The 22,805-nt window shown below is 35.4% G+C and overlaps 2 protein-coding genes and 1 long non-coding RNA gene across 4 annotated transcripts; 1 reads left to right on the top strand and 2 right to left on the bottom strand.

The window, feature by feature from the left end:
- Positions 1 to 1,227: 1,227 nt before the first annotated feature.
- On the bottom strand, positions 1,228 to 11,889 carry LOC110705376 (F-box/LRR-repeat protein 15-like). Its single transcript, XM_021883225.1, has 17 exons — positions 10,993 to 11,889; positions 10,079 to 10,340; positions 9,402 to 9,534; positions 8,239 to 8,338; positions 7,942 to 8,139; positions 7,568 to 7,838; positions 7,358 to 7,456; positions 7,145 to 7,233; positions 6,959 to 7,058; positions 6,658 to 6,828; positions 5,691 to 5,843; positions 4,073 to 4,233; positions 3,798 to 3,996; positions 2,181 to 2,629; positions 2,018 to 2,081; positions 1,762 to 1,848; positions 1,228 to 1,664 (listed from the first exon to the last, which is right to left on the bottom strand). Exons 1-17 carry the CDS (start codon positions 11,520 to 11,522, stop codon positions 1,590 to 1,592), a joined length of 3,141 nt encoding a protein of 1,046 aa, XP_021738917.1. The 5' UTR covers positions 11,523 to 11,889; the 3' UTR covers positions 1,228 to 1,589.
- A 1,172-nt stretch (positions 11,890 to 13,061) lies between these two features.
- On the bottom strand, positions 13,062 to 16,653 carry LOC110705375. Of its 2 annotated transcripts, none has more exons than XM_021883223.1 (7): positions 16,307 to 16,653; positions 16,161 to 16,200; positions 14,910 to 14,980; positions 14,575 to 14,678; positions 14,246 to 14,313; positions 13,489 to 13,599; positions 13,062 to 13,370 (listed from the first exon to the last, which is right to left on the bottom strand). In XM_021883223.1, the coding sequence occupies exons 1-7, from the start codon at positions 16,485 to 16,487 to the stop codon at positions 13,238 to 13,240; spliced, it is 708 nt and encodes a 235-aa protein (XP_021738915.1). In that variant the 5' UTR covers positions 16,488 to 16,653; the 3' UTR covers positions 13,062 to 13,237. The 2 variants fall into 2 exon arrangements, with proteins under 2 accessions (XP_021738915.1, XP_021738916.1); XM_021883224.1 differs by having other exon boundaries at positions 14,910 to 14,994; positions 16,307 to 16,390.
- A 2,258-nt stretch (positions 16,654 to 18,911) lies between these two features.
- On the top strand, positions 18,912 to 19,752 carry LOC110705284. Its single transcript, XR_002508057.1, has 2 exons — positions 18,912 to 19,218; positions 19,533 to 19,752. It is a non-coding gene; the product is annotated as an uncharacterized LOC110705284 (long non-coding RNA).
- Positions 19,753 to 22,805: the final 3,053 nt, after the last annotated feature.

The following is a 22,805-nucleotide window of genomic DNA, read 5'->3' as shown; positions in this document are numbered from 1 at the left end:
ATAGGAAAGTAGGATGCCTCATGCCTATTGCTATGAAACAAAGATAAGGACATAAATAATGGTATCTGTATTATACTGTAAAACTAAAATAGTGGTCTTGGTCTCTATTGTCTATGGACCACTCCTTTGATGTTAAATGAGAGATCGTGACAATACACATCAATTTACACCACAAAATATAAACTCAGAATTACAGAATTGGAATGGCTTTAATTATGACATTTTCTGGACAAATATATGCAACAGGTTCTTAAATATTATTTTGTTTGAGTAATGATATTATTCCTTATAGTGCACAAATGTACATTCTAATATCATTCATCTTACTCCTTTTTTGGATTTTTACATAAGAGGATTTTTTTTGTATGTTTTCGAATCTCTTAGGGTTTGTTCACATTTACTGAACTGCGCTGAGCTGAGCTGAATTGAACAGACCCTCAGAGTAACCCTCTTGATTAGCACTCATATTCAATTTGAACCACTAATAACCCGAATTAATACTTAACCTCAACTCCCAAAATGTTTAATCACCCAAGTCTCCTAAACCTTTAACCACTATTGTTGTCACCTCATGCCTATCCTAAACCCCCTTTCTCACCTTCATCCCCAACCCCCAACCCTGACTCTCCTTCGTTTCTCCTATGCTTCTCTCCTATGTAAATTTTAGGTCCTTAACCAAGAAGATCCAAAAGCTTTTACTTGTTGATTGTATTCACTTAGTTGGATTTCCAGCGTGCTTGTCATCATCTACTGCCACCGCATGTTATCCTCCATCCCTCGTATCAAGCTCTGGGTCGCTCATGCTTTCTTCATTTGAATTCTCATTTGCCATGTCCACATCCTCATGGATATTCATTTTTGCTCTGTTCTTCATAGGCATTCCTCAGAGGGGAATAAATCCTAACGAATTTTAAGACCTTTAGATTTGTGCACCTACATTTTTTTTACAGGTTCAGCAGCACCAGTAAACTAATCTCATTAAAAGCATGTTTTGCATATTAATAAAATCTTCTCGAGACTTTAAAATTTTTAAATTCCTATTCTGAACTTTATATAACTGAAACAAAAGGAATAGCAAAGTCGGTAGAAACAAAAATCCCACGACATTGATTTGTTATCGAGACTTGAAACTCTACAAATCAGTTTTCACCACTGCAAAGTGATATTTAACGCAAGTCAATATAGCATTCAGCAAAATACACCAAAGAAAAAAGACTAGAGACGCCGGAGAAAGAAATACTTATTCTATTTATTATATTTTCATTAAGACATTACAAGATGATTTTATCACAGCTACGCCTTGTAAAGACAGGCAGGACAAACTGTTTCACAACAATACACAACTACCTCAAGCCGGTTGCATTACAAGATTTACTCCCCCCGGATACAACCCTAATGACAATTTTATGTTTTGATGAAAACCTATAAATAATTTTATTCTGTTATCCATCAAGGACAAGGCGATAACTGGCTAATAAAAGCTACATAAAACCAAATCACAATGATACAGGGGCCTTGGCCATATTAATTGCACACCACACAACAAGACCCTGCTGCAGGGCACTCACTATCAATACATAAATAATTAGTCACCTACTTCCGAAGAAGACACGTTTCAGGCTAGGATATACAGCCCGAAATTTGTTCGCAGCTGCTGAAGAGAACTGTTGTAACAAGAAACGCAAAGCAAAACCATTAATAAAAACAAAGATTCAAACTAGTAATTCTGGGTTATAAATTCCAACAAGATTGGGAGCTAACCTTGGGGCAAAAGCGAACATCAAGAGTTTCCAAAATGCTACATCCAGATATTGCAGATTCCACAGTATCTTCGTCAATATTACAGGACTAAAACACATCCAACATGCCCCCAAACAATTCCAAAACAATCAAGGAAAAAATATTAGTATAAAGCCATAAATATGAATTTTAAAAAAAAAAAAAAAAAACACGAAAAGTGATTGCGCTATAGAGAATACAGAATAAGCAATAAAATGACTTTGGCTGAGATTTTTACCTGGAGAAATAAGCTAGTCAATTTTGGACAATCCAGCTTCAAAATTTCCAGGGAGCAACAGTTACTGAAGAATGATAGCAGGCAAAGGATTTTGCAGAATTAAATGCCAACCAAAGACGAATTAACAAAAAAATTAAAAAATAAAAACATAACAAGTCCATACCTCAAATTAAGGAAGCATAAATTGGAACAAGCAACATCAACCTCCTTTAAATTCAACGAAAGGGAAAGGTTTAATGACGACAGATGGATACACTGGGCTATAGATGGAATATGAACTCTTTTAATATTTGGACACCCAACACAATTAAGATTCTCAAGTGAGCGATGAGGCAGCTCAACGGGCATGTTTGTATGTCGATCTGATGGCAGGGCAGCAGCCTGATAGATTGAGAGCTTTGTGAATCCCCAATCTAGATCATGCATATTTTTGCAGCCATTTAGACTCACATGGGTCAAATGTGTGCAGTGGGCTAGCAGCTCCTCAATGGCAGATTGGCAAAGTGTCCCATACGACAAGTCCAGCTCACGTAATGCAGGCAGCGTGCCCTCTTTATACAAAGCCTCCAGTGATGAATCATCCAGATATTTGCATGCTTGCAGCTTCAAGACCTACATCAAACATAAAAGGGAGTGGGATACTATAAAAGATTCTTGTCACCAATAAGTGTTTAATTAACTTTTCAGAGAAGAGATGTGGTTTAATCCTAGTACAGTAGTACCACAAATAGCAATCTTTTCAAATATAAAATGATATAACAAGCCTACTGCTTCACACTCCATCTCAAATATAGTGACTATATAAGAGGTCAAACAAGTACAATATTAGTAATCTAGCAAATTTAATAGATATAATAACCATGTATGACATATACAACTACTGTTCTATATATTCACATAAATCTAAATATAAAATGTCTAGAAAAAAATTATGGCATAATCATCATTTTCAATAATTTCCTATTATATAAACTCTACTACCGAATGTTCAAATCACTTTCCATTTTGAGCCATTTCAAAAAGTTGACTCACTTCCACTTCATTCCTTTTATGGAAACCCTCTGTTAACATCTTACGGTCTTACCCCTCCTACCCCACAGTATTTACACTTTATTACACACTTCATCCAATTTTTTTCACACCCACCACTCTTTACCATATCTCTCTTACTTAGTTTACATTCTTCTTACACCCACTCACTTTTTGCGTGCATTCTTAGAAACAAGAATCTACAATAAGCAAGTCACACTTTTGGGAACAGACGGTTTACATATCGATAAAAAGAAGATAAAAAATGCAAAAAGACTGAAAACTATAGGAAAGACAAAGGAAGCATTGTAAAATACGTGCCGCCACCACCACCACCACCACAACAACAACAATAATAATATAGCACCTTCATAATAAAAGCCAAGGTATATCAAGCAAAATTCCATGCATCAGTAAGTCCCAGATCTAAAATATAGATTGCTAAGTTGACAGATCAGTTTGCATCCAAATATTTTTAGCTTTCCTTTCATGACTTCTCCCTTTTTCAAGAAGATACTGGAAGAGCTGTAACCTTCATTGGGTGGGTGGGGTGCTTGGTGTTACAAGAATAAAGCAACATAATTCTCATGCAAATGGAAGACCATACCACCACATAAAGATAAAGCAGCAATGAAAGCAACCAGGCAAGATATATAACTACACATCATACATGTCTTTTTGTCTGCATACGGCAACTAACAAAATAGAGTACAAGAGCAAAATTCTCATAATTTATGCTTGAAAAATTTACCGTAAGCCATGAGCAGGAGCTGAAAACTGGTTGCAAATCCATCAAGAAAGTGTAGGACAAATCAAGATAAGTTAGATTTTTAAGCCAACTTAGAGAAGATAGCCCATCAGAGCCAATAGAGGGACAAGACATCAAAATCAATTTTTCAATTAAAGGACAAGAAGCAGTTGTTGCAGATAAGCAATCATCTTTGAGCTGGCTGCAAATACAAAGTTATGAAAGTTAGATACAGTTCCTATAGTGACAAACTTCAAACTTAAGTTTGTTTGAATCACCTGCAAAAGGATGCGTCAAGGGATGTTAAAAGGGGGCAATTGATTGAGGCTTCAGATAATACACCACATCCTTTCAACTCAAGACCAACCATTTGAGGTGCTTCAATATGAAGAGCACTCAGTTTTGGACAAATGCCCAGATTAAGAGATTGCATACCAACCTGCACAAAACTCGTTATTAACTCACATCTTCATTAAATAAAAAATAAAATAAAAAAGTAAAAAAAATAAAAAAAAAAATAAAAACCCAAATGCTAGACAAAAATGTTTAATTTGTACATTGTAATGTTTGCTATAACTTTACGTAAACTAGCAAGCAGCACAAAACAGGTTGTCCTGGCCTAGATTATTTTGTATCTGTCACAGGAACATGCACATACTTTCAAGAAAGATATGATACATGATAAGAGAATATTAGTTGAATCGGACCCAATAAAATAAACCAAATACAATAACTATGACTCCCTCTGGTGTCAAATTATTGCCCATTTTGGCTTGGACACAAGTATATAGAGTGAATAGTAGGATATTGCAGGCTTTTTTGGTATATATTGTAAAATAAGAACAAAAATTTGATCGAGTGAGATTGTATTGGTGGAGGGCACATCACATAAGATATGACCAAAGAAAGTGAGTGAGGCAGTGCTGAGGACAAAATTGCATGCATGGATTGGATGATTTGGAGAGGTAAAATTATTAATTAAAGATAAAAGGGCTATTGAGGGAGAAACACTGGAATATAACAGCTAGTAAACAATTAACATAACATATCCCAATTTTGTGTGTATATGTATAACCATTACAAAATCAAATGAAAAGCTCATACTTCAAACCAGAGAAAGGCTACACACTCACGGCCAAGGAAAATTTTACTCCTTCCATCCAATTTTAGACAATTGGGTTAATGAACAAATGTTTAGGGTAGAATATAGGTAGAGCATGAGATAGTTAAAATATTTGAAGGTAGTTGATGGGAAAACTAATGTACTTGGAGAGAACAAAATAAAGCATCAATTAAGGCCTCTTTTAGTTGCATATGGGAATTAAATGCCTATAAGAAATTACAATATATGGGAAATTTCATAGCCTAGGAAATACTAAATTTGTGTTTGGTTGACATCGGAAATCGTATTTCCCATAAATTAGTTTCCTATGTTTTGTTTTGTTAACTTACGTAATACCCATGTATTATTATAACTTGAACTGCTTTCCCAAAATTTTGAGGACAATAATGTAATTTCACCCAAAATACATGTGGGAAGTTTGAGTGACCAAGGTAGGATGTGAAAAATTAATTCCCATGTTTTGGAGGACTTCCAAATTCCTTAGGAATTTCCAACTCCTACATTTTTGCTAATGAAACAAATACTCTTAAAACACATTCCCCATATATTTGTATTTCCCCCATTATTGGAGTGCAATCAAACAAGGCCTAAGATTTGTGCCCAATAAGGTATGTTGAGAAATAAAGAGGTGAAAAGCAATTGAAACCTCAATATCAAGGAAATGAAAAAAAAAAAAAAATTAAGAGGTAAAGGAAGTAGATATATAAAACTTTATGTAGTACAGAACTACAGACTACAGAGTAATGTTACCAATGCATCAGAAAACCACTCACCGGAACAAATGATGCTATTTCAAGATGATCACACCCATCTAAGCGAACTTGCTCAAGACACGGACATTCGAGATTTAGAGCTGTGATGGCACGGCAACCAGCCAGTGAAAGGCTGACAAGAGACTTACTACGCAGTCCAACAGCTGTCAGACTCTGGAAAGAAAAGGTAAAAGAAAATCAGTAAGAGAGTCACCAGCTGACTATTAAACCCAGAGAATAATTATTCCAGAAAGAGTATGTAAATGCACAAACAACCCACGCACGCGCACACACACGCAGGGGTCATTATACTGACACAAGACATCCAGATTAATGCATTTTCATTTTCACCAGAATAATAGCAGACTTCTTAACTTAAGAAGCACAAAAGGGGGGACTGAATTAGGAGAGGGAGGGGGGGGGATTATTACAAAAAAAAAAAAAAAAAAAAAAAACCAAAACAAATCTGTTTTGTCCAACTTGCATTCTGCCTTTAAACAACAGAAATCATCGTTTATAGATATAAAAAATAAATAAATGAAAAACAATTTGTAAAAAAAGGCACTATACGGCTTTTTCAAACAGAAGACACTGCTCCATTTCGGTGTACTAAAAATTTACAGCCAAATCACACATGATAAATACAGTTCACAAAATAGCATGACGAGATACATTTATGCAAAGAAGCACTATAGCACTTGAAAGCAGAACTCAACACATAATATATCACACACTAAACTAGGACGATGCTGGCATTTACTCAAATAATTCTGTCTAATCCTAGAGGATAGCCACTAAGAATCAAGAATTCACTTCAAGCAACAAAATTTTACCACTTCCGACAAACAACAGGCAGCATCAACCATTGGGTAGGCAACAAAACAGCACACAATAGAGTCCTACAATAGTAAAAAAATGAAAAAAATTCCTTCAAGATAACAGCAGACATGAGAAGCATAATTCGTATCAGAGGAACTCAAACACAGACCTCACAGTTATCAAGAACCAAGGATTTCAGCATTGGGCATCCACCTCCATCACTGAAGACATCACACACTGAATTTGTCAAAGCCTCACAGTCAGAAAGGTCCACTTCTTCAAGATATTGGCAATGCAATGACAGAGAATTCAAGCTTTCTTGTTTATGCAATGCTAATTTCTGCATGATCAGTATAAAATATTCAGATGACTTCACAATTACAAAGGCATATCTGCTGAATAACTGATTCATGCTTCCAAATTACAACAACAAAAAGAAAAGATATCTTTAGTAATTCAAAATGACATACTTTCAGTGCAGTTGAAGTGATACTAATACGGTGAAGCGCAGGACAATTAGATAAATTCAGAGATGACAGCATAAGGCATCTTAGATTCAAGTCTACAAATCTGCAAAAGAAAAAGAAGCAGAAATTTGTTAACCTATATGGACTAGGAAGATGATCAGAACCATTCCACAGATTAAAAAAGCATACTTGCGACAATGCACCAGACTTAGGTTACTCAAGTGAGGAAGCTCTAAAGAAACAGAGGTCAATAAATGGCAAAAGTCAAGCCCCAACACCTACAATATGCAAAAATCATAAATAAGTGATTACTAGTCCAAAAAAAAAAAAATTAAAAAAAAAAAAAAAAAAAAAAAAACAGATAAAGTTAATACAGTAAAAAGAAACCAAAAGGATCCTGACCTCCAACATGTTACTGAAAGCTATGGCAGTCATTGACGCAGAAGTTATCCCCTCACAACTCTCAAGCTTCAGAACAGTTAGCAATGGCATTTTCACAGCCTACAAGACAGAAAAGAGATGTCATTTGATATATCATTAAAAAAAAAAAAAAAAAAAAAAAACTATGTGTGCGCAAAACTTAGGGAGAAGAAAATTTTCAATAAAGCTAACCTCAAGAGAGATGTTGGGACAATATGAAGCATTAAGTTCACGAAGATTTGCACAAGCTTGAGCTATTTCACGAAGTGATTCATCACTAACACATGAGCAACATTTCATGTCCAGAGTCTCTAAAAGGGGGCATGACGTGACAGCAGAACGGATTGCTGCATCTGGAAGCTTGTGGCAAGAGCCGATATCCAGATTATTCAAAAGAGGGCAGTTAAGCACCACATGAGCCATGTTACTACGCTTCAAAGATAAAGTACTAAGCTGGGGGCACCTGCACAGTACAATGTCTATCAGCAAGTAAACACGGGTAATTTATTTGTTCTTAAAAAAATTGAAATAAAAATTTATGAAAATAATGACATGTGATTGCCCACCTCACTGATACACGCAGTACACGGCATTTTGTAACTTGAAGATGTTGCAACCTGTCATGATTGATGGATATTTCTTGTACACCATTTCCAAGAGCAGCATCACAAACAATCAACTTCTTAAGCAAGGGACAATCAGAAAGAGCATGAAAAAATGATTCCCCAAGTTGTCCTTTACCCAAAGTTAAAGCTTCGAGATTTCTGGAAAAAAAAAGGAATAAATAGGATACATGAACCTTGGAACTAAAACTATACTTCTAATAGAAAGCATAAAGACGTGAGAATCTTGAGACAATGTACCTCAACAAAGAAACTGCTCTCATGACAAGTGTGTGCATATCAGGATTACCACAAAGATTCACTTCAGTAGCCCTTGGATACCGATGACAAATATCTTCCACTACAGAGAGAAAAACCAATAAAAAAATACATAGTTGACTCAAAAATTAACATAAACCAACCATAAAAGCTGCAAACACAAGAAAGTAAACAAGAAGGCAAAGTGTTTAAAGACGACTGTTAAGTTCTAAAACTTCTGTAGCATCTGCTTTACACATGTTGTACACAGTTAAATAAGGTTTCATAACATTTTAATCAACTGCCCAACGGCGAATCTCATGAGATATGACCTTATCCTGGATAAAATACTCCAAACAAGAGATGGCTTTTTACACCAAGATGACTCTACAGCCTCAAAACATGACATTGACTGGAGCCATGACCTGCACAGTTGTCATGCAAGCTCAAGCATACATAATTCCAAACTTGTATATTCAACGGTCTATGTTGAAATATCTCGCAAACATCACTAACATTACAATCTACAAGTATCAAGGCCCTAATTTTAAGTATATTATTGACCTATAAACCATGTACACCAAAAGAAAATGTTGAAGGTTAAGATTTCAGCACCCATCCTTCAAAAAAATAATTATGGCATCATTTAAGGAGAGAAGCAGGATCCCAGTACCCAGGTTAATTTTATCTTTCAAGCAAAATTGAAGTCCCAAGGAACATATAGTCCAATAACAGCATGAAAAAACAACTTGTGAGGGAAAAATTACAGAGAGATGGGCAGAGAAGAGGCCAGGCAGAAGCAGAAATAAAATACACAAACCAGCTTTTTATATCAAAGACCAAAAATTTCACACAATAATAATTAAGATTACCTGATTCACAAACCGAGAAAGATATCCTTCTCAATCATCCATTCAATAATAATACAGAACCTAGACACAACATAGACTGACATTCATGATATTCCATATAAACAGGCACTCGAAGACAAGGCCCACACAAAATTGTTTCAGCATACGCCTCTAGCACAGTTTCGTAAACTCGTACTTCAATTGAAGAGTACAGATTTTAATAGCGTATTACTAATTTCAATTTTTGCTATGGATATATCTGAAAAAATATATAAATAAATAAAAACACTTGATTCTTGTAAAAGAAGAACTCACATTGTGCTACAGATATGTTTCTGTTTTCAAAATCCAATGAACGCCAAAAATCTTCATGGGCACTGGCAGCTCGCCACTGCTTGCAAACCATTGCAGCAATGCAGAGATGTGCATGGCCTAGGAAAGAAAATACCTGAGAGCGCATGGAGAAGCAATTAAAATTAAGTCAGAAGATCATAATTAAGAAGCAATACAAATTTACAATGATCAAACTAAATTACAACACTCTGATGTCTCTCTAAAAGTCATAAGGCTCCCACTTGCCATGCGATGTACTATGTTAATCAAAATTGGTTACAAGTGACAGAGACGAGTACATGCCCAAATGTCCAACAAAGTTGTTTTATGAAACTTTTGCATGAGTTTGGGCAAAAACAAAGTATCTTAGTGTCATATCAGTGTCCAAGTATCCAACATAGGTACTTGAGATAAAATGAAGAGTAAGAGTAAGTCGAGGGAATATGACGGGGTTTACGGTACAATCCTGATATTGTAAGTGCAGATCAGCAGCTTCCAATAAACCCTCAGCAAAAAAGACAAACTAACTACTCTACAGCTAATAAAAAAAACGGTACCAAGACGCGACACTTGATTCAGATGATTATGTTCAACTGCCTAAAAAATGATTAAAAAAAATATCTAAAGACATCAAGGAAAAGTTAAATCAATAATTTTACCATATGCAACAAATCATCTGAAAGATCCAGCGGGATCCCCATACCGTCCATATCTGAAGTATCAATAGTGCCCTCAATAATGTCTCCATCTTTATTATAGCTTACAATATTTACATATTCATCCATTGAAGGCATTAGGTCTCGAATCTTATTCAATGTCATTGCATAAACAGAAGAATTTGAAGAGGCTTGGTAGCTCCTTATTGCATCTACGAAGTTATTATCAGTACATGAAGGTGCATCTCTTGAGCAACTGGTTTCTCTGGACAAACAGTATCCAACAAAGACATCAAAAATCAGTTACAATAGCACCTTGACAGTTGGCAGTAAATCCTAATTCTTGAACCATAACAAATAAGATATCAACATCTTGTTAAACAAGAGGAAATGCAGTAATCAGAGTCAGTATAATAAGTCTTTTCTCCAAAAGACAGAATTTATGAAAAGAAATTGGGTGAAAAGATGGTATCTAGAAACAAAGGGCTTCAATGTAATCACCAGTTTTTTATTGTATGATTAGTATCATAAAAAAGGCCTAATTTGATTAATTCAAACAAGAATTTCACATATGATTTTACAAATTACTCTATTGCATCATTGATACTAGTACATAACTACCCCGAAATTGATAATCCTAGCTCCTCAAGACCCCATCCAAACCCCACATTCCAACTCCCATTGATTCACACATAATAAACAAGCCAAAAGGGGCAGGGTGACAATGTCATCAAAAAAAATTGAAAAACCATTCCTTTCAGTGTAAATTGTAACAACATTAGAGCATAATACAAGAAACTCCGATAAATATCAAGGAATTCATAATTTACTACTGATCTTGGTTGCATTTTATCACAAACAACATTTCACAGAAATATCCAAAATTGAGCAAGAGCAGGGTGGAAAATAACCCTTACAGCAAATAAGACTCGAGTTTGGCGCGCTTATACTGCAACTCGGTGTAGATATCAGCCTTTCGTGGTAGCGTAAACGAAACACCCCCACAATCAGTTACATCAACTTGTAAAGATGGGGCAGAATCATTCAGAGACGGCAAAGGCCGACTACTACTACCACCAATCGAAAGCTCCAACGACTCGAAATCACTCTTTTCTCTCTCAACAACAAAACCCCCAAGATCTCTCTTTGAACCACCACCCTTTAATCCCTCTTCACTCTTCTTATTGCTACTACTACTACAACTACCAGGTAACCCTAAACAAAACCCTAATTCCAAATCCTTCGACAACAATTCTTCTTCTTCTTCTTCTTCTTCTTCTTCTTCTTCTTTGCCTTCTCCTTTCTCTTCTTCTTTTGCCTCTTGTTCTTCTTCCTCACTTTCAACCAATTTTTCACTTTCAATTTTAATCTCACCGTCTCTCGCACTTTCCATTATATCTTCTCTATCGTCGCCGACGAAGCATGGAAGGCAACACCAAAGACTCATACAAACCCTAAACAACAAAAATTCAACCTCCCGAAAAACCCTAGATTAACCGATTTCACCCAATTGCAAAATTGAAATTGAAAACCCTAGAAAATGAGGGATCGATCGAGTGAAATTGACAAGTTTGGGAAGCGAATTGGATGTGAAATTGAAAAATTTACATGGCACGAAGATCGATCTTGGCGCAAAAGCAGAGAAATGAGAGGAATGAAAGAGAGAGAAAGAAGGGGGAAAAGGAGAGGAGAGAGAGAGAGTAGATCAGATGGAGTTAAAAGGGGGAAAGAAATGAGAGAAAAGAGACACAAATTTGTTTATGTTCAGTTGTTCACAGAGAAAAGATCGCCTATTCGCCTGTTTATGTTCTCAGCAAGACCATTTTCAGTTATTTAGTGCATACTTCACATGTCTTTACTCTTTAGACTTTACGGTACCGGTATGTCCGTATGTGGATCTCAACTAGTTTTAACGATTGGATTTTGTCTCATCACTTTTAATTTTTATCTACTACAATCTTATTTTATTTTATTTTTGTCTACCTTAAGTATAAAAAAACCTTTTATAAATATATATAAACGAATTTATTATTACATGCAGTTTTTTAAAAAAATAAAACGGTTTGATTAGGATAGATTAATTTTTGAATGAGGTATTGTATATTTTTTTGAAATTTTATAGTAGATGGCATTATTAGATTGGTATAAATTAAAATTGAGCGCGTGAGATAATTAGAATGATGAAAGTGGTATACTATACAAAAATAATTTCAGGCAACATTTTGAGATGAACAAGACAAACAAGTACTACGTATTTAGGACATTGTAGATATATACTAATTCGAGTAGATGGTTCTAATTAGTTGATTACTCCCCATATTTCAAAAGGATCTAATTTGACTTTAGCAATATTCACGCACATTACTTTGACAGTTTGACCAATGTTTAATGTTCGTAGTCTAAAACATTGAATTAAGGCATTAAGCATAGGCATGTGAGTACTCGCTAGAATCATATTAAAATATACTCAATTTTTTAATATAAACTTTTTTTTATCATTTATATGTTTATTTATGTATTGATAATTAAACTATTGGTCAAAAACTCAAAATTCTATATTGATAATTGTCTTAGTCAAATTAGGAAGCTTAATTAAGAAAATTTTGAACCAGGGGAGTATAAGTAAAATCTCCTGCATTGTCATTGCGATTTTAGTCACGGTAAGATAGAGGCAAAGTGGTACGGAGTATATCTGTAAGCGCCGATTAGTACCAAATTTCCCAGTTACATACTACTCGGAGTAGATATATCTTTTTGTAAAGGCATATTTCGATAGCCCTGCTTGGGCAACACCAGAAGACGGACAATAGACGGTGAGATGACCATGAGCTCAGTTAGTTGGGTCAGAGGTTACACATTCTCCTGGCTAAAATAGTTCCAACATCGAGGATCAGATCGAATGAGCTAAATTCTAAAGGAGCATTCTACAACATTACTTATAAGGAGCTTGAATTATCAACAGAAGTTAGGGTAGAAAGATTAGGGAAAAGACAGATAATTATAGAGCTATTCATATCACAAACCAATTTCTGTATAACAATTTATGTTTAAGTGTCGTATGACATCACATCTCAAAGATTTCAGTACAAAAACAAATTTACATAATGAAAAGGGACTTACGGTCTATCTACATGTTACAAGTTCATCTGGGGGTGGGAAGTATCACAATATTGATTGCAATTCTTTCAAATCCTGATCCAACTCTTCAGGCACCTCATTGTTGTCAGGGTTTCGATAGGAATCAGCAATTGCTTTCGATTTATCAAGCACATCAGTGGGAACTGTTTGGAGGAGGCTGCAAAAAGATCAGAAAAAAATGTAGTTTTAACATACATTACAAATTCATACCCTTCATTCTTCTCTTACAGTATAGTTCAGGGTAAATTACACAGTTCAGCGCAAGAGAGGTTTACCTATCCAATGCATTCACAGCAGTGCTAATTTTTTCTTTCATCAACTTGGCTGATGCATCCCCTTCATTTCTTGAAGCGCGTAGGAGCAAAGAATCAAGTTCATCCACAGCTCTTCAAAAGGGAACCACCAGTAACATCACAAACATCCAGAATGGTTGTTAAAATTATGATTAAACATAAATCTGATCTATAGCATGTCTGGTACACCACCTGGATCATAAGCAATGATTTTGACATAGAGACTAAAGTGTATTAATGTTATTCCATATTTCCACCCCATATCATCTAATTCTTTCGAATTTGTAATAGAGCATGACTATAGTATACCCATAGACCCAAACCATAAACTAGATGGAAAAAGTGACATGCAAAATGAGGTGAAGCTAGAGCATGAGATCTTCATATCCCTCCTAATTTCTTTTAGCTTTAACTTAGAGACAACCTATACAAAATAAACACGAGTTCCAGTGTGCTTTTGAGAGGATTATTGTATTAGATACCTAACAGTAATATTATACCCACCAATCACGCAGCCTCCTTGCAAGTTTACACTAATAGAAAATAAAAGTTTTGCATCCAATCCACTTCATAAAACAGAAGATTTCTGGATCAAGCTTTTGGAGGTCACAATTCGTTTTCCTATTCAAGGCAAAAGTTTTCAAATCCTACATAACCTATTTATAGCCAAACAACAAGGTTGTAATCTTCAGCTTTCTACAATCTATAAGTTCTAAATTAAATTGGCAATGGCCAGTACCTGAGACATCGATCAACATCATCAGAGGCAGTCTTCCCCCTTCCACCATCAGAGGCATATTCTGCAACCTACATTTCAAAGATGACTTCAAACTCTAGCACCACCAAGAAGTATAAGAAACAGATAGATATTGAAACACTAACATGCAGTGTCAAGCAATCAAAACCGTAGTAGTTCCTCTAAAAACTAAATAACCAAGAATAAAAATATCAAATAGATCACTTCAAGATTTCTAGACAAGGCAACGACAGAATAACAAGCAGCTTTTTTTTGTCAAATCTAGTGCTACCTAAAGGAAGATACAGATGGCTGAGTAAATTCTAGCTTACAGCTCGTATATTTGACCGGAATGAAGCAGCAGGACCAGACCGTAGAAATGATCTGTAGAAGGCATATTGAGGCTGATCAACTTCTAGGGCATCTAGGCTTTTCTCTGCATTCAGAGAGAAAAGACAAATGAGTCTCACAGATTGCTCAATCTCAGGGCAATAATGTGCCTGAAAAATATATGGAATACACTTGTTTAGTTGTAGTTCCTTTCAAAAGAAATTCCAACTTCAAATCTCCAGGAGAAAGTTAAACAACCACATCCCGACCACATCAACAACATTATGTATATCAAAACGCATATTAGAAATTAAGCTGGAAAGAAAGAGTAACTCACCTATGTCTTTAATTTGCAACTGAGTCAGTATAACTGCAGGCACATAGGTCTCCAAAGGTTCAAGCTTTTTCCTGATTGACATACACTATCAAGTGGTGATACGAATCAACATTCAATCCCAGCTTATATATTCACAACACAACGAAAAGCAGTATGGATAAAAGCATCAATATAAGTAGATAAAGGATCCCAGTATTCCAAGTAGACATTATAGATATCAAAGTTCGGCTAAGATTCAGGAGGAATTGCACATTATCAAGTAGTTAATTCATATCCAGGGAGGAAAGGAATAATATCATCAATCTCAAACACCTATAACTAAAAATTAAGCTTCCCCCTTTGTGGGGTTTTTTTTAAAAAATATTTAAAACAATAATCACATAGAAGATATGATTAGAGGGTGGGAAAAAAAAAAAAAATCTCACACCTAACAAAACGCTTCCTGAAGAACAAAACAGCTTACTAAATCAACGAACAACCAAGCAGTATGCCCCTTTTAATCATTAAATGTTTTTGAATCCCTCCATTACATGTTTCCTATGAAACACAAATCAGGGTATTAGGCAATAAAATTTGAATGTAATTTGGCACGAGATTACTTACGAGTCGTATTGCAAATCAACGAAGTAAAACACGTGTTTGTAAATGGAGATAAATCGTCTAATACATTCATGTGGTGCATTGTCTGTCAAATCACACACGAAACCCAAATTTACCCGAATCCCAATCCATAGCCTACCAAATTGACTACCCAATGGCCAATGCAAGTTTGATCATTTCCACCCCTTTGGCACTCCGCACTCCATCAAAACAAATTACAGACTCGGAATAAACAAAACCAACAACCACCCAAGAGAAACAATGGTAGATTGCCCTAATTTCAATTTTCAACATGATTGGTAAAACAGCAACTTTCAATTTTGTCAGGTATCCAAAAATAATACTTGTATCTACATTCCTTCATCCACATTACACAGTTCAAAAAGGCAGACAAATTACTACTAAATAAAGCTAATCCACAAATTTTCATAATCATTTGGAGAAAAATAATTTAAAAAATCACAAAACACTATATTTTGCACTGTACTATAATGAACCCCAGCAGCCCAGCTCCGATTTAGTTGTCACATAACTAGTTCAAATTACACAAACACTATCAAGGCGACTATTAATTTCAAACGGATTGAGGCAAACTAACCACGAAACAGTAAATATAAACTCAAACAAAGATAAGATTACAAAAATTCTTACTTTTTCACGTATCTATCAAAGAGACCGCCTGCAATTGAATCTGCAAAATGGGGAAATGAAAATTTTGTTTAAATTTCATATATTGATTAAATCAAACTTAAAATTAAATTAAAAAAGTTAAGAGTGAAAGAGATGACGTCACGTACTAGGAGGAAGAGATGAGAGAGAGATGAAAAGAAAGAGAGATATGGAGACCATTCGTCTGCTTTCCTTCGAGTTTTGGGGGGGTAATGCGCACCTTGGCGCACGTTTGGTTTGATTGAATGGGATTGAATTCGAGAAGCTACGGTTGATGCTAACGTGCGCTGTGGTGGCAGTTGCCGCCATTGTTGCAGATGGTGGTGGATCCTTTTACGAGCTAGCCCTGGAAGATGATGCTATTCGTGGTGAATGGTGACTAAAGAGGGGATATGAGTATGACTTACATGATAACCCGACTTGAACCGGCAATGACCGATGACTTGATTACATATTTGTAGTCAAATGTTTTGATGAAACTATTTATTAACCGAAAACACGATTTGGCCTAAATTTATAAGACTTGAGTTCAAGCCTAAACCTGATCTAATATCAGCTGAAGGTGAGCTAAACTCAATCTAGCACAATGACCTAGTTAGCACTTGAAATCAAGTTATAACCGGTGAGAAAACATATATTGGTTGGCGACCTAATTGAAAGTTAAGACTCCTGGATTTAGATTAACACAAAATAAGATTTTAATTCGACCTAATAATACCCAACCTAAAACAAGTAGAACTAGATTTAATTCATATTTAATTTGTGTTACAATGATGAATTAGTAAAATTGTTTTATCATTTTATAGGCCTCAATCATGGTTTAGCCATACATAACATTTTGTTCATATAATGGACCTCTTAATCAACAATATTAATAATGCACACTTGAATTATATAAGTTGACTTAAGCTAACTTAACTAGATTTTATTGATCAAATCCAAACTTGATCCGTCCAAGAATGACCTAACATGATGTGCACCATCAAAATTAAACAAACCAATTTTGCTTGCCCTAACACCCCCCCCCCCACCACCACCACCACCAAAAAAAAAAAAAAAAAAAAAAAAAAAAAAAAAAAAAAAAACCAAACACCACACAATCCAAACCCAAACTAAACTTAGACAAAATTGGCTCAAAACAGTATGAACCTAACTTGCACTTAAAAGGTTAAGCAACTAGACATGGTCTAAATAGCATTTGACTCTACACAATTTTAAACCCGATAAGGAGACTAAAATGACCCAACATGTCAATTTGAATCAATCCGATAACTGACATGACCATAAGGTCCATAACTGAACCCGACCCAACTATTTCAATTGACAACACTACTTAATAATGTAATTACTAACCCAAATATTACAAAGTACGTGTTAATTAAGGGGTAGGATAGTAATTGAACTAGGGGATAAGTTAGTAATTTTTTTATTTTTTATTTATTTATTATTGATGAGTTAGCCACAAAATTAGCCTATAAGATCACTATGTATATTAATCTGATCTAGGGGTCACTTATAAATTTGCAATGCCACTACCTTTTTAAAAACGGAAGGTTTTCCTATAGAATTTTCCTATTCCATCCCCTACTCCATCCAAACTTATTTATTCTATCTAATTTAAAATAAAGGAAAATTTTTAAATTACCACCAAAAAATGTAACCATTTTTGAACTAACCACCTAAAAAAAATTATTTTAAATTACCACCCCTTAAATCAAATAAATGCTCATATTACCACCCATTTTGAAAATCCGATGAGATTTTGACCTGTGGGCCCTACGTAACGGCTAAAAACGGTTATTTTCAGCTTTCTAATTGTTTTCCTCCCCGATTTTTCCTATAAAGCTCTTCCCCTAATTCAATTTTCAATCCTACCTGCAATTTATCCACAAAATTGAGCTCGTTTGTAATTGCAACCACATCTACAACAATGAATGAACTTCAATTTGCATAAGTTAATCTCACATTTCTGTAAAAATTAGGGTTCTTGTGACATTGTAATTGGGGGAATTTGTGGGCTTAATTAATTAGGGAGATAGCGAAGAGAGATGTTGCCGCTAACGACGGAGGCACAAAAGATGGCGGAAAGAGCGGCGATCTTCGCAAATTGAACACGAGATTGAACAGTTTGCATCGGAACAACCTTCAACCAAACAATGGCGATGTAACTGAAGAGAGAACAAGCTGTCATACGACATATTGTAAGGAAAATTGGGTATTTGAATCCATAATTGCTCAACAAAATACTTGTTTAATAGGATTACGCTGATGTTTGAGGAGTACCAAAAGGTAATTAATCCGATTGTGAAGAGTTTCCACTGGGTTTCATTTCAATCGGATTTGAATGGATTGAATCGATTTGATTTGATGTGGTGAGAAATTTCTAATTTGTATCACTAGTAGAAAAATAAGTGATGGGAAGCCCCAAAAGGCAAGCGGTTTTAAAAATCCGCTTGCCATTCACCCTTTTTTTTTTAAACCTGTAATATGAAATGGCAAGCGGTTTTGGCGCGAACCGCTTGCCAATATATATAATGACAAGCGGTTTGGGGTTGAATCGCTTGCCATTAGATATATTGGCAAGCGGTTCAACCCCAAACCGCTTGCCAATTAAAAAAAAAAACCTAAAACGCGCTTATCCCTCCTCTTTTATTTCTCTTCTCCTCTTTCCTTACCCCGACTCTCTCTCTCTCCTCTTTCATTTCGGTTGCTCTCTCTCTCTCCTCTTTCATTTCGCCTCTTTCTTCTTTCATTTTCTACTCTCGTTTTCCCTCTCTCTCCTCTTCCCTCTAATTCGCCCTTTCTACTTTCATTTTCTCTTTTCTTTGTTCTTTCTCATCTCATCAAATTTGAACATAACTGGGTTTTTTCGAGCTAATTCGAGGATAATTTCAACCAAATTTCGAACAATTTCGAGCAAATTCGTGCATGCATGTGGATGTATAAGTTTTTTAGGTCAAATTCGACCATGAAAACTCTAGATCTAGAGTTTTTATGGTCGAAATTGACCTTTAAAACCATAATTTGAAGCCAAAATCGGGTTAGATCGATGGTTTTTTTAATTTTTATTTCGATTTTAGTTTTATTTTTGATTTTAATTTGATTTGGGTTTGGGTCGTGGGTGGAGGTCCTGGTGGGTGGTGGTCGTAGGTGGAGGTCGTGGTGGGTGGGGGTCTGGTTTGGGTTAGGGTCGTGGGTGGGTGGTGGTCGTGGTGGGTAGGGGTCTAGTTTGAGTTTTTAGCTTTAAAATTTTGTTGTTTATAATTTAAGATCTGATTTTTATTTTTTTTTACACAAAAGATCTGAAATTAAGTTACTTATTGTTGTTTATTTTTTCAATTTATTGTTTGGCAGATACGGTTAATCGATAGGGTGGTGGTGGTGATACGGGTTAAGGTGGTTGGTGGTGGCGGCTGGTGGTGCGTGCGGCTGAAGGTGCGCGCGGCTGGTGGTACGTATGTGCACGGCTGGTGAACAAGAGCAGCATCAGTTGTAATATGCTTGAATTATTTTTTTTTATTATGAAAATGTAATATTAGAACAATTAATTAATAAAAATATTAATGTTTTTGCATATATTATTATGTTTGTGTTTCAATTTAATTGGAAAAACTAAAAAAAAATAAAAAATTTATTTTTTATACCCATAATGGGCAGCGGTCAGGCGCCAAAACCGCTGCCCTTTCACTACAAATGGCAAGCGGTTCAGAACCGCTTGCCATTTAAAAGGCTAATGGCAATCCCCCCAATGGCATGCGGTTTAGAACCGCTTCCCATTAGGGGGTTTGAACCGCTTCCCATCACGTTTATTCTACTAGTGTATGGGTGTTTGATTTGGTGGTATTAAAAATTAGGGTTTTTTGATTGATTTGGGCAAGATGAGAAATGTGAAGAAGAGAGAAGAAAGGGAAAGAAATTTGGGTTGGAGGAGAGAGAAATAAGGTGGGAAAAGGGAGCTTTAATGGCGGAAGAGGTGGAGTAGGAGCCAGGAGGAGAATGAAGATGATGAAGAGAAGAGAGGAGAAATAAGAAGGAAAATAACTAAAGTGGGGCCCACTAGTCAGAAACCCATCGGATTTTCAAAATGGGTGGTAATCTGAGCAATTATTTATTTTAAGGGGTGGTAATTTAAAATAATTTTTTTTTTGGGTGGTTAGTTCGAAAATGGTTATATTTTTGGGTGGTAATTTAAAAAAATTCCTAAAATAAATGAAAAATGTAGCCTAAGATTTAAATAAAATGATACACAAATCGCTGCAATTAATCACCACGATATTGCTAATACAAGTAGCGTTTAAAGACAAAGAGAATTCCCTTGTAAGTTGGAGGGAAATAAGGGATCCAACTTGTTTGGGGTGAGAATCGAACCCTTCTCATAGAGGTGTAAGCACTAAGTAGAGCCTCCAAGCTCCAACCACTAGACCAACTAGATTTTCGCTTACCCTTTTTTTTTCAACCGCTTACCCTTTATTATTGCCCCGTGATAGACATAAAACACATACTTCCTCCGTTCTTTTTTACTTGATCCGCTTTGACTTTTACACTATTCACCACCTCTCTTTTGACCGTCTTTTGTGAATGATAGGTAAGGAAAAATATATTCATATGATATCTTCTTTAATTCGTCTCAATAAGTACGTACTATCGTAATATACAACTTTTATAATTTTCACTTATGAAGAATTAAACTTATTGATCGCTAAAGTTTTGCATTGGCAAGCGTGATAAAAGAAACAGGTCAAGTAAAAAAGAACAGAAGAAGTAAAACGAGTGCTTTCCCTTAATATTGTTGGGAAGAATGACAATTCCATACATACTACTAGAGGTGTCAATTCGGATAACTGGATGGAGTTTGGGTCGGGTCTATTCGGGTCAGGTCTGTTCGGGTCGGATATGTTCGGATCAAAATTATCCTTTTAACTCGGATCGGGTCAAATTCGGGTCATGGTCTATCGAGTCCGGGTCGGATACGGGTCGGGTCAACTTCAGATCAATTCACTTTCGGTTCGGATATATTTGGATCGGGTTTAAAACGGGTTTAGCCGGGTAACTTTGGGTCAGATGAATTTGGGTCGGGTTGATTTCGGTTTGGATGATTTCGGTCCGATCAAGTTCGGTTCGGTCAATTTCGATTCAATTCCTTTTTGTGTTTGGCTGGATTTTGGTCGAGCTGACCAAATTCATATCCAAATAAGGTTATTTTTAAACTAAAGATATTGCTTAGTTTTTACCTTAATATTGGGTCAATATGATTATTAATTACGAAGCACAAAGTTTTAGTTTTCTCATTTGATCAAGTTATGTGTAATTTTTATCTTTGAGGAAAATTGAGATTGAATAATTATCGATATAACAGAATGGGAGGAAATTCATTAAAAATGACAATAGGCTTTAGGCAGCATTTAACTAGAGCTTTACAAGCAAATCAATTAACTCCCGCTTAATGTTTAGGTTTATTAGATCTTGTGGCATTTATTAAAGCTTAGAAAGTAAATTAATATAATTGATATGTACATGAAGTAAACTTAAGACTCCAGATTATTTCTTTGTAGTAAAAAAGTTAACTTATTAATAATTAGTAAATATATAGTATAAGAACTTGAATAAAAAAGTAAATAATTAATTATGATCGGGTTAAATTCAGATTGGGTAAAAATCAAATCGAGTTAAAATCGGATCGGGTTAATATCAGTTCGGGTCAAAACAGATCGGATTAAATCGGTTATTTTTCGGGTCAATTTCGGATCGGGTTAAGCTCGGGTCGGGTCAAATCGATTCGGGTTGAGTTCAGGTCGGATCAAATCGGTGTCGGGTTAAGTTCAGATCGGGTCAAGTTCAGATTCGGGTTGAGTTCAGTTCGGTTACAGATCGGGTTTGGGTCTTGAATTTCTCGGATCAAATCGGATCGATTACAATTCGAAACGGATAATTTTTTTCAGGTCGGTTCGGTTTTGACACCTCTATATACTACTACTTTTTTTTAATATTCCCAAATTACTGTCCATGTCAGCAATTTAATGAATTTAATTTTTGTTTTCTATTTTATAGCAAAACCGCTATCTAAGATGGCGGTTTAAGCATGAACACCGCTACATCAATTAGCGGTTCTACTCATTAGTCACTATCAAAATTCCATCCATATCTCTCTACTCTCTTATTCTCAAACTAATCACTTTTTTTTCGATAGAAACAAAGTCCCAAATTCTCCATTGCCCATTATCCATTCTACCTCAGTCAAATTCCAGATCTCATCTCTCTATTTCTCTCATTAATTTTTCAAAATTTTCATTCTCAAATTAAATTGGTCAGGAGATATCTCGATTAAGTTTGAGAACTTGATATTTATTTAATTCAATTGGTTCTGGGTAGTTTCATGAAATTATCTTGCAATTTTCTTAATCCTAATTTTTTTTCATCATTATATACGTCTATACGAAGTATAGTGTGGAGTTTGCGCCGCTACCTTTGCCGACTTCACCACCGGAATCACTGCCTTCGTCATCACATATAGGTGCAGCAGCCAGCAAGGTTCATGAAACTTGTCATTTTAATAATTATGTAGTTTAGATCTAACTATGAGATTGTATTAGTTTTCTTCTTTCAATTATGATTATCTATATTATATAT

The sequence above is a fragment of the Chenopodium quinoa genome, unplaced genomic scaffold (genome assembly GCF_001683475.1).
Source record: "Chenopodium quinoa cultivar QQ74 unplaced genomic scaffold, ASM168347v1, whole genome shotgun sequence".
NCBI classification, from domain to species: Eukaryota; Viridiplantae; Streptophyta; class Magnoliopsida; order Caryophyllales; family Amaranthaceae; genus Chenopodium; species Chenopodium quinoa.
This window is presented reverse-complemented; position numbering and strand designations above follow the sequence as displayed.

Coding starts and splice junctions, on each gene's coding strand:
- LOC110705375 (XM_021883223.1), bottom strand. CDS start 16,487: ATGGCGGCAACTGCCACCACAGCGCACGTTAGCATCAACCGTAGCTTC. Junction 14,679..14,909: donor GTTGCAAATTAAAGACATAG/GTGAGTTACTCT, acceptor CTCTGAATGCAG/AGAAAAGCCTAGATGCCCTA. Junction 14,314..14,574: donor TCCGGTCAAATATACGAGCT/GTAAGCTAGAAT, acceptor TTTGAAATGTAG/GTTGCAGAATATGCCTCTGA.
- LOC110705376 (XM_021883225.1), bottom strand. CDS start 11,522: ATGAGTCTTTGGTGTTGCCTTCCATGCTTCGTCGGCGACGATAGAGAA. Junction 10,341..10,992: donor AAACTCGAGTCTTATTTGCT/GTAAGGGTTATT, acceptor CTGTTTGTCCAG/AGAAACCAGTTGCTCAAGAG. Junction 7,059..7,144: donor AGTCTGGTGCATTGTCGCAA/GTATGCTTTTTT, acceptor TTTCTTTTGCAG/ATTTGTAGACTTGAATCTAA.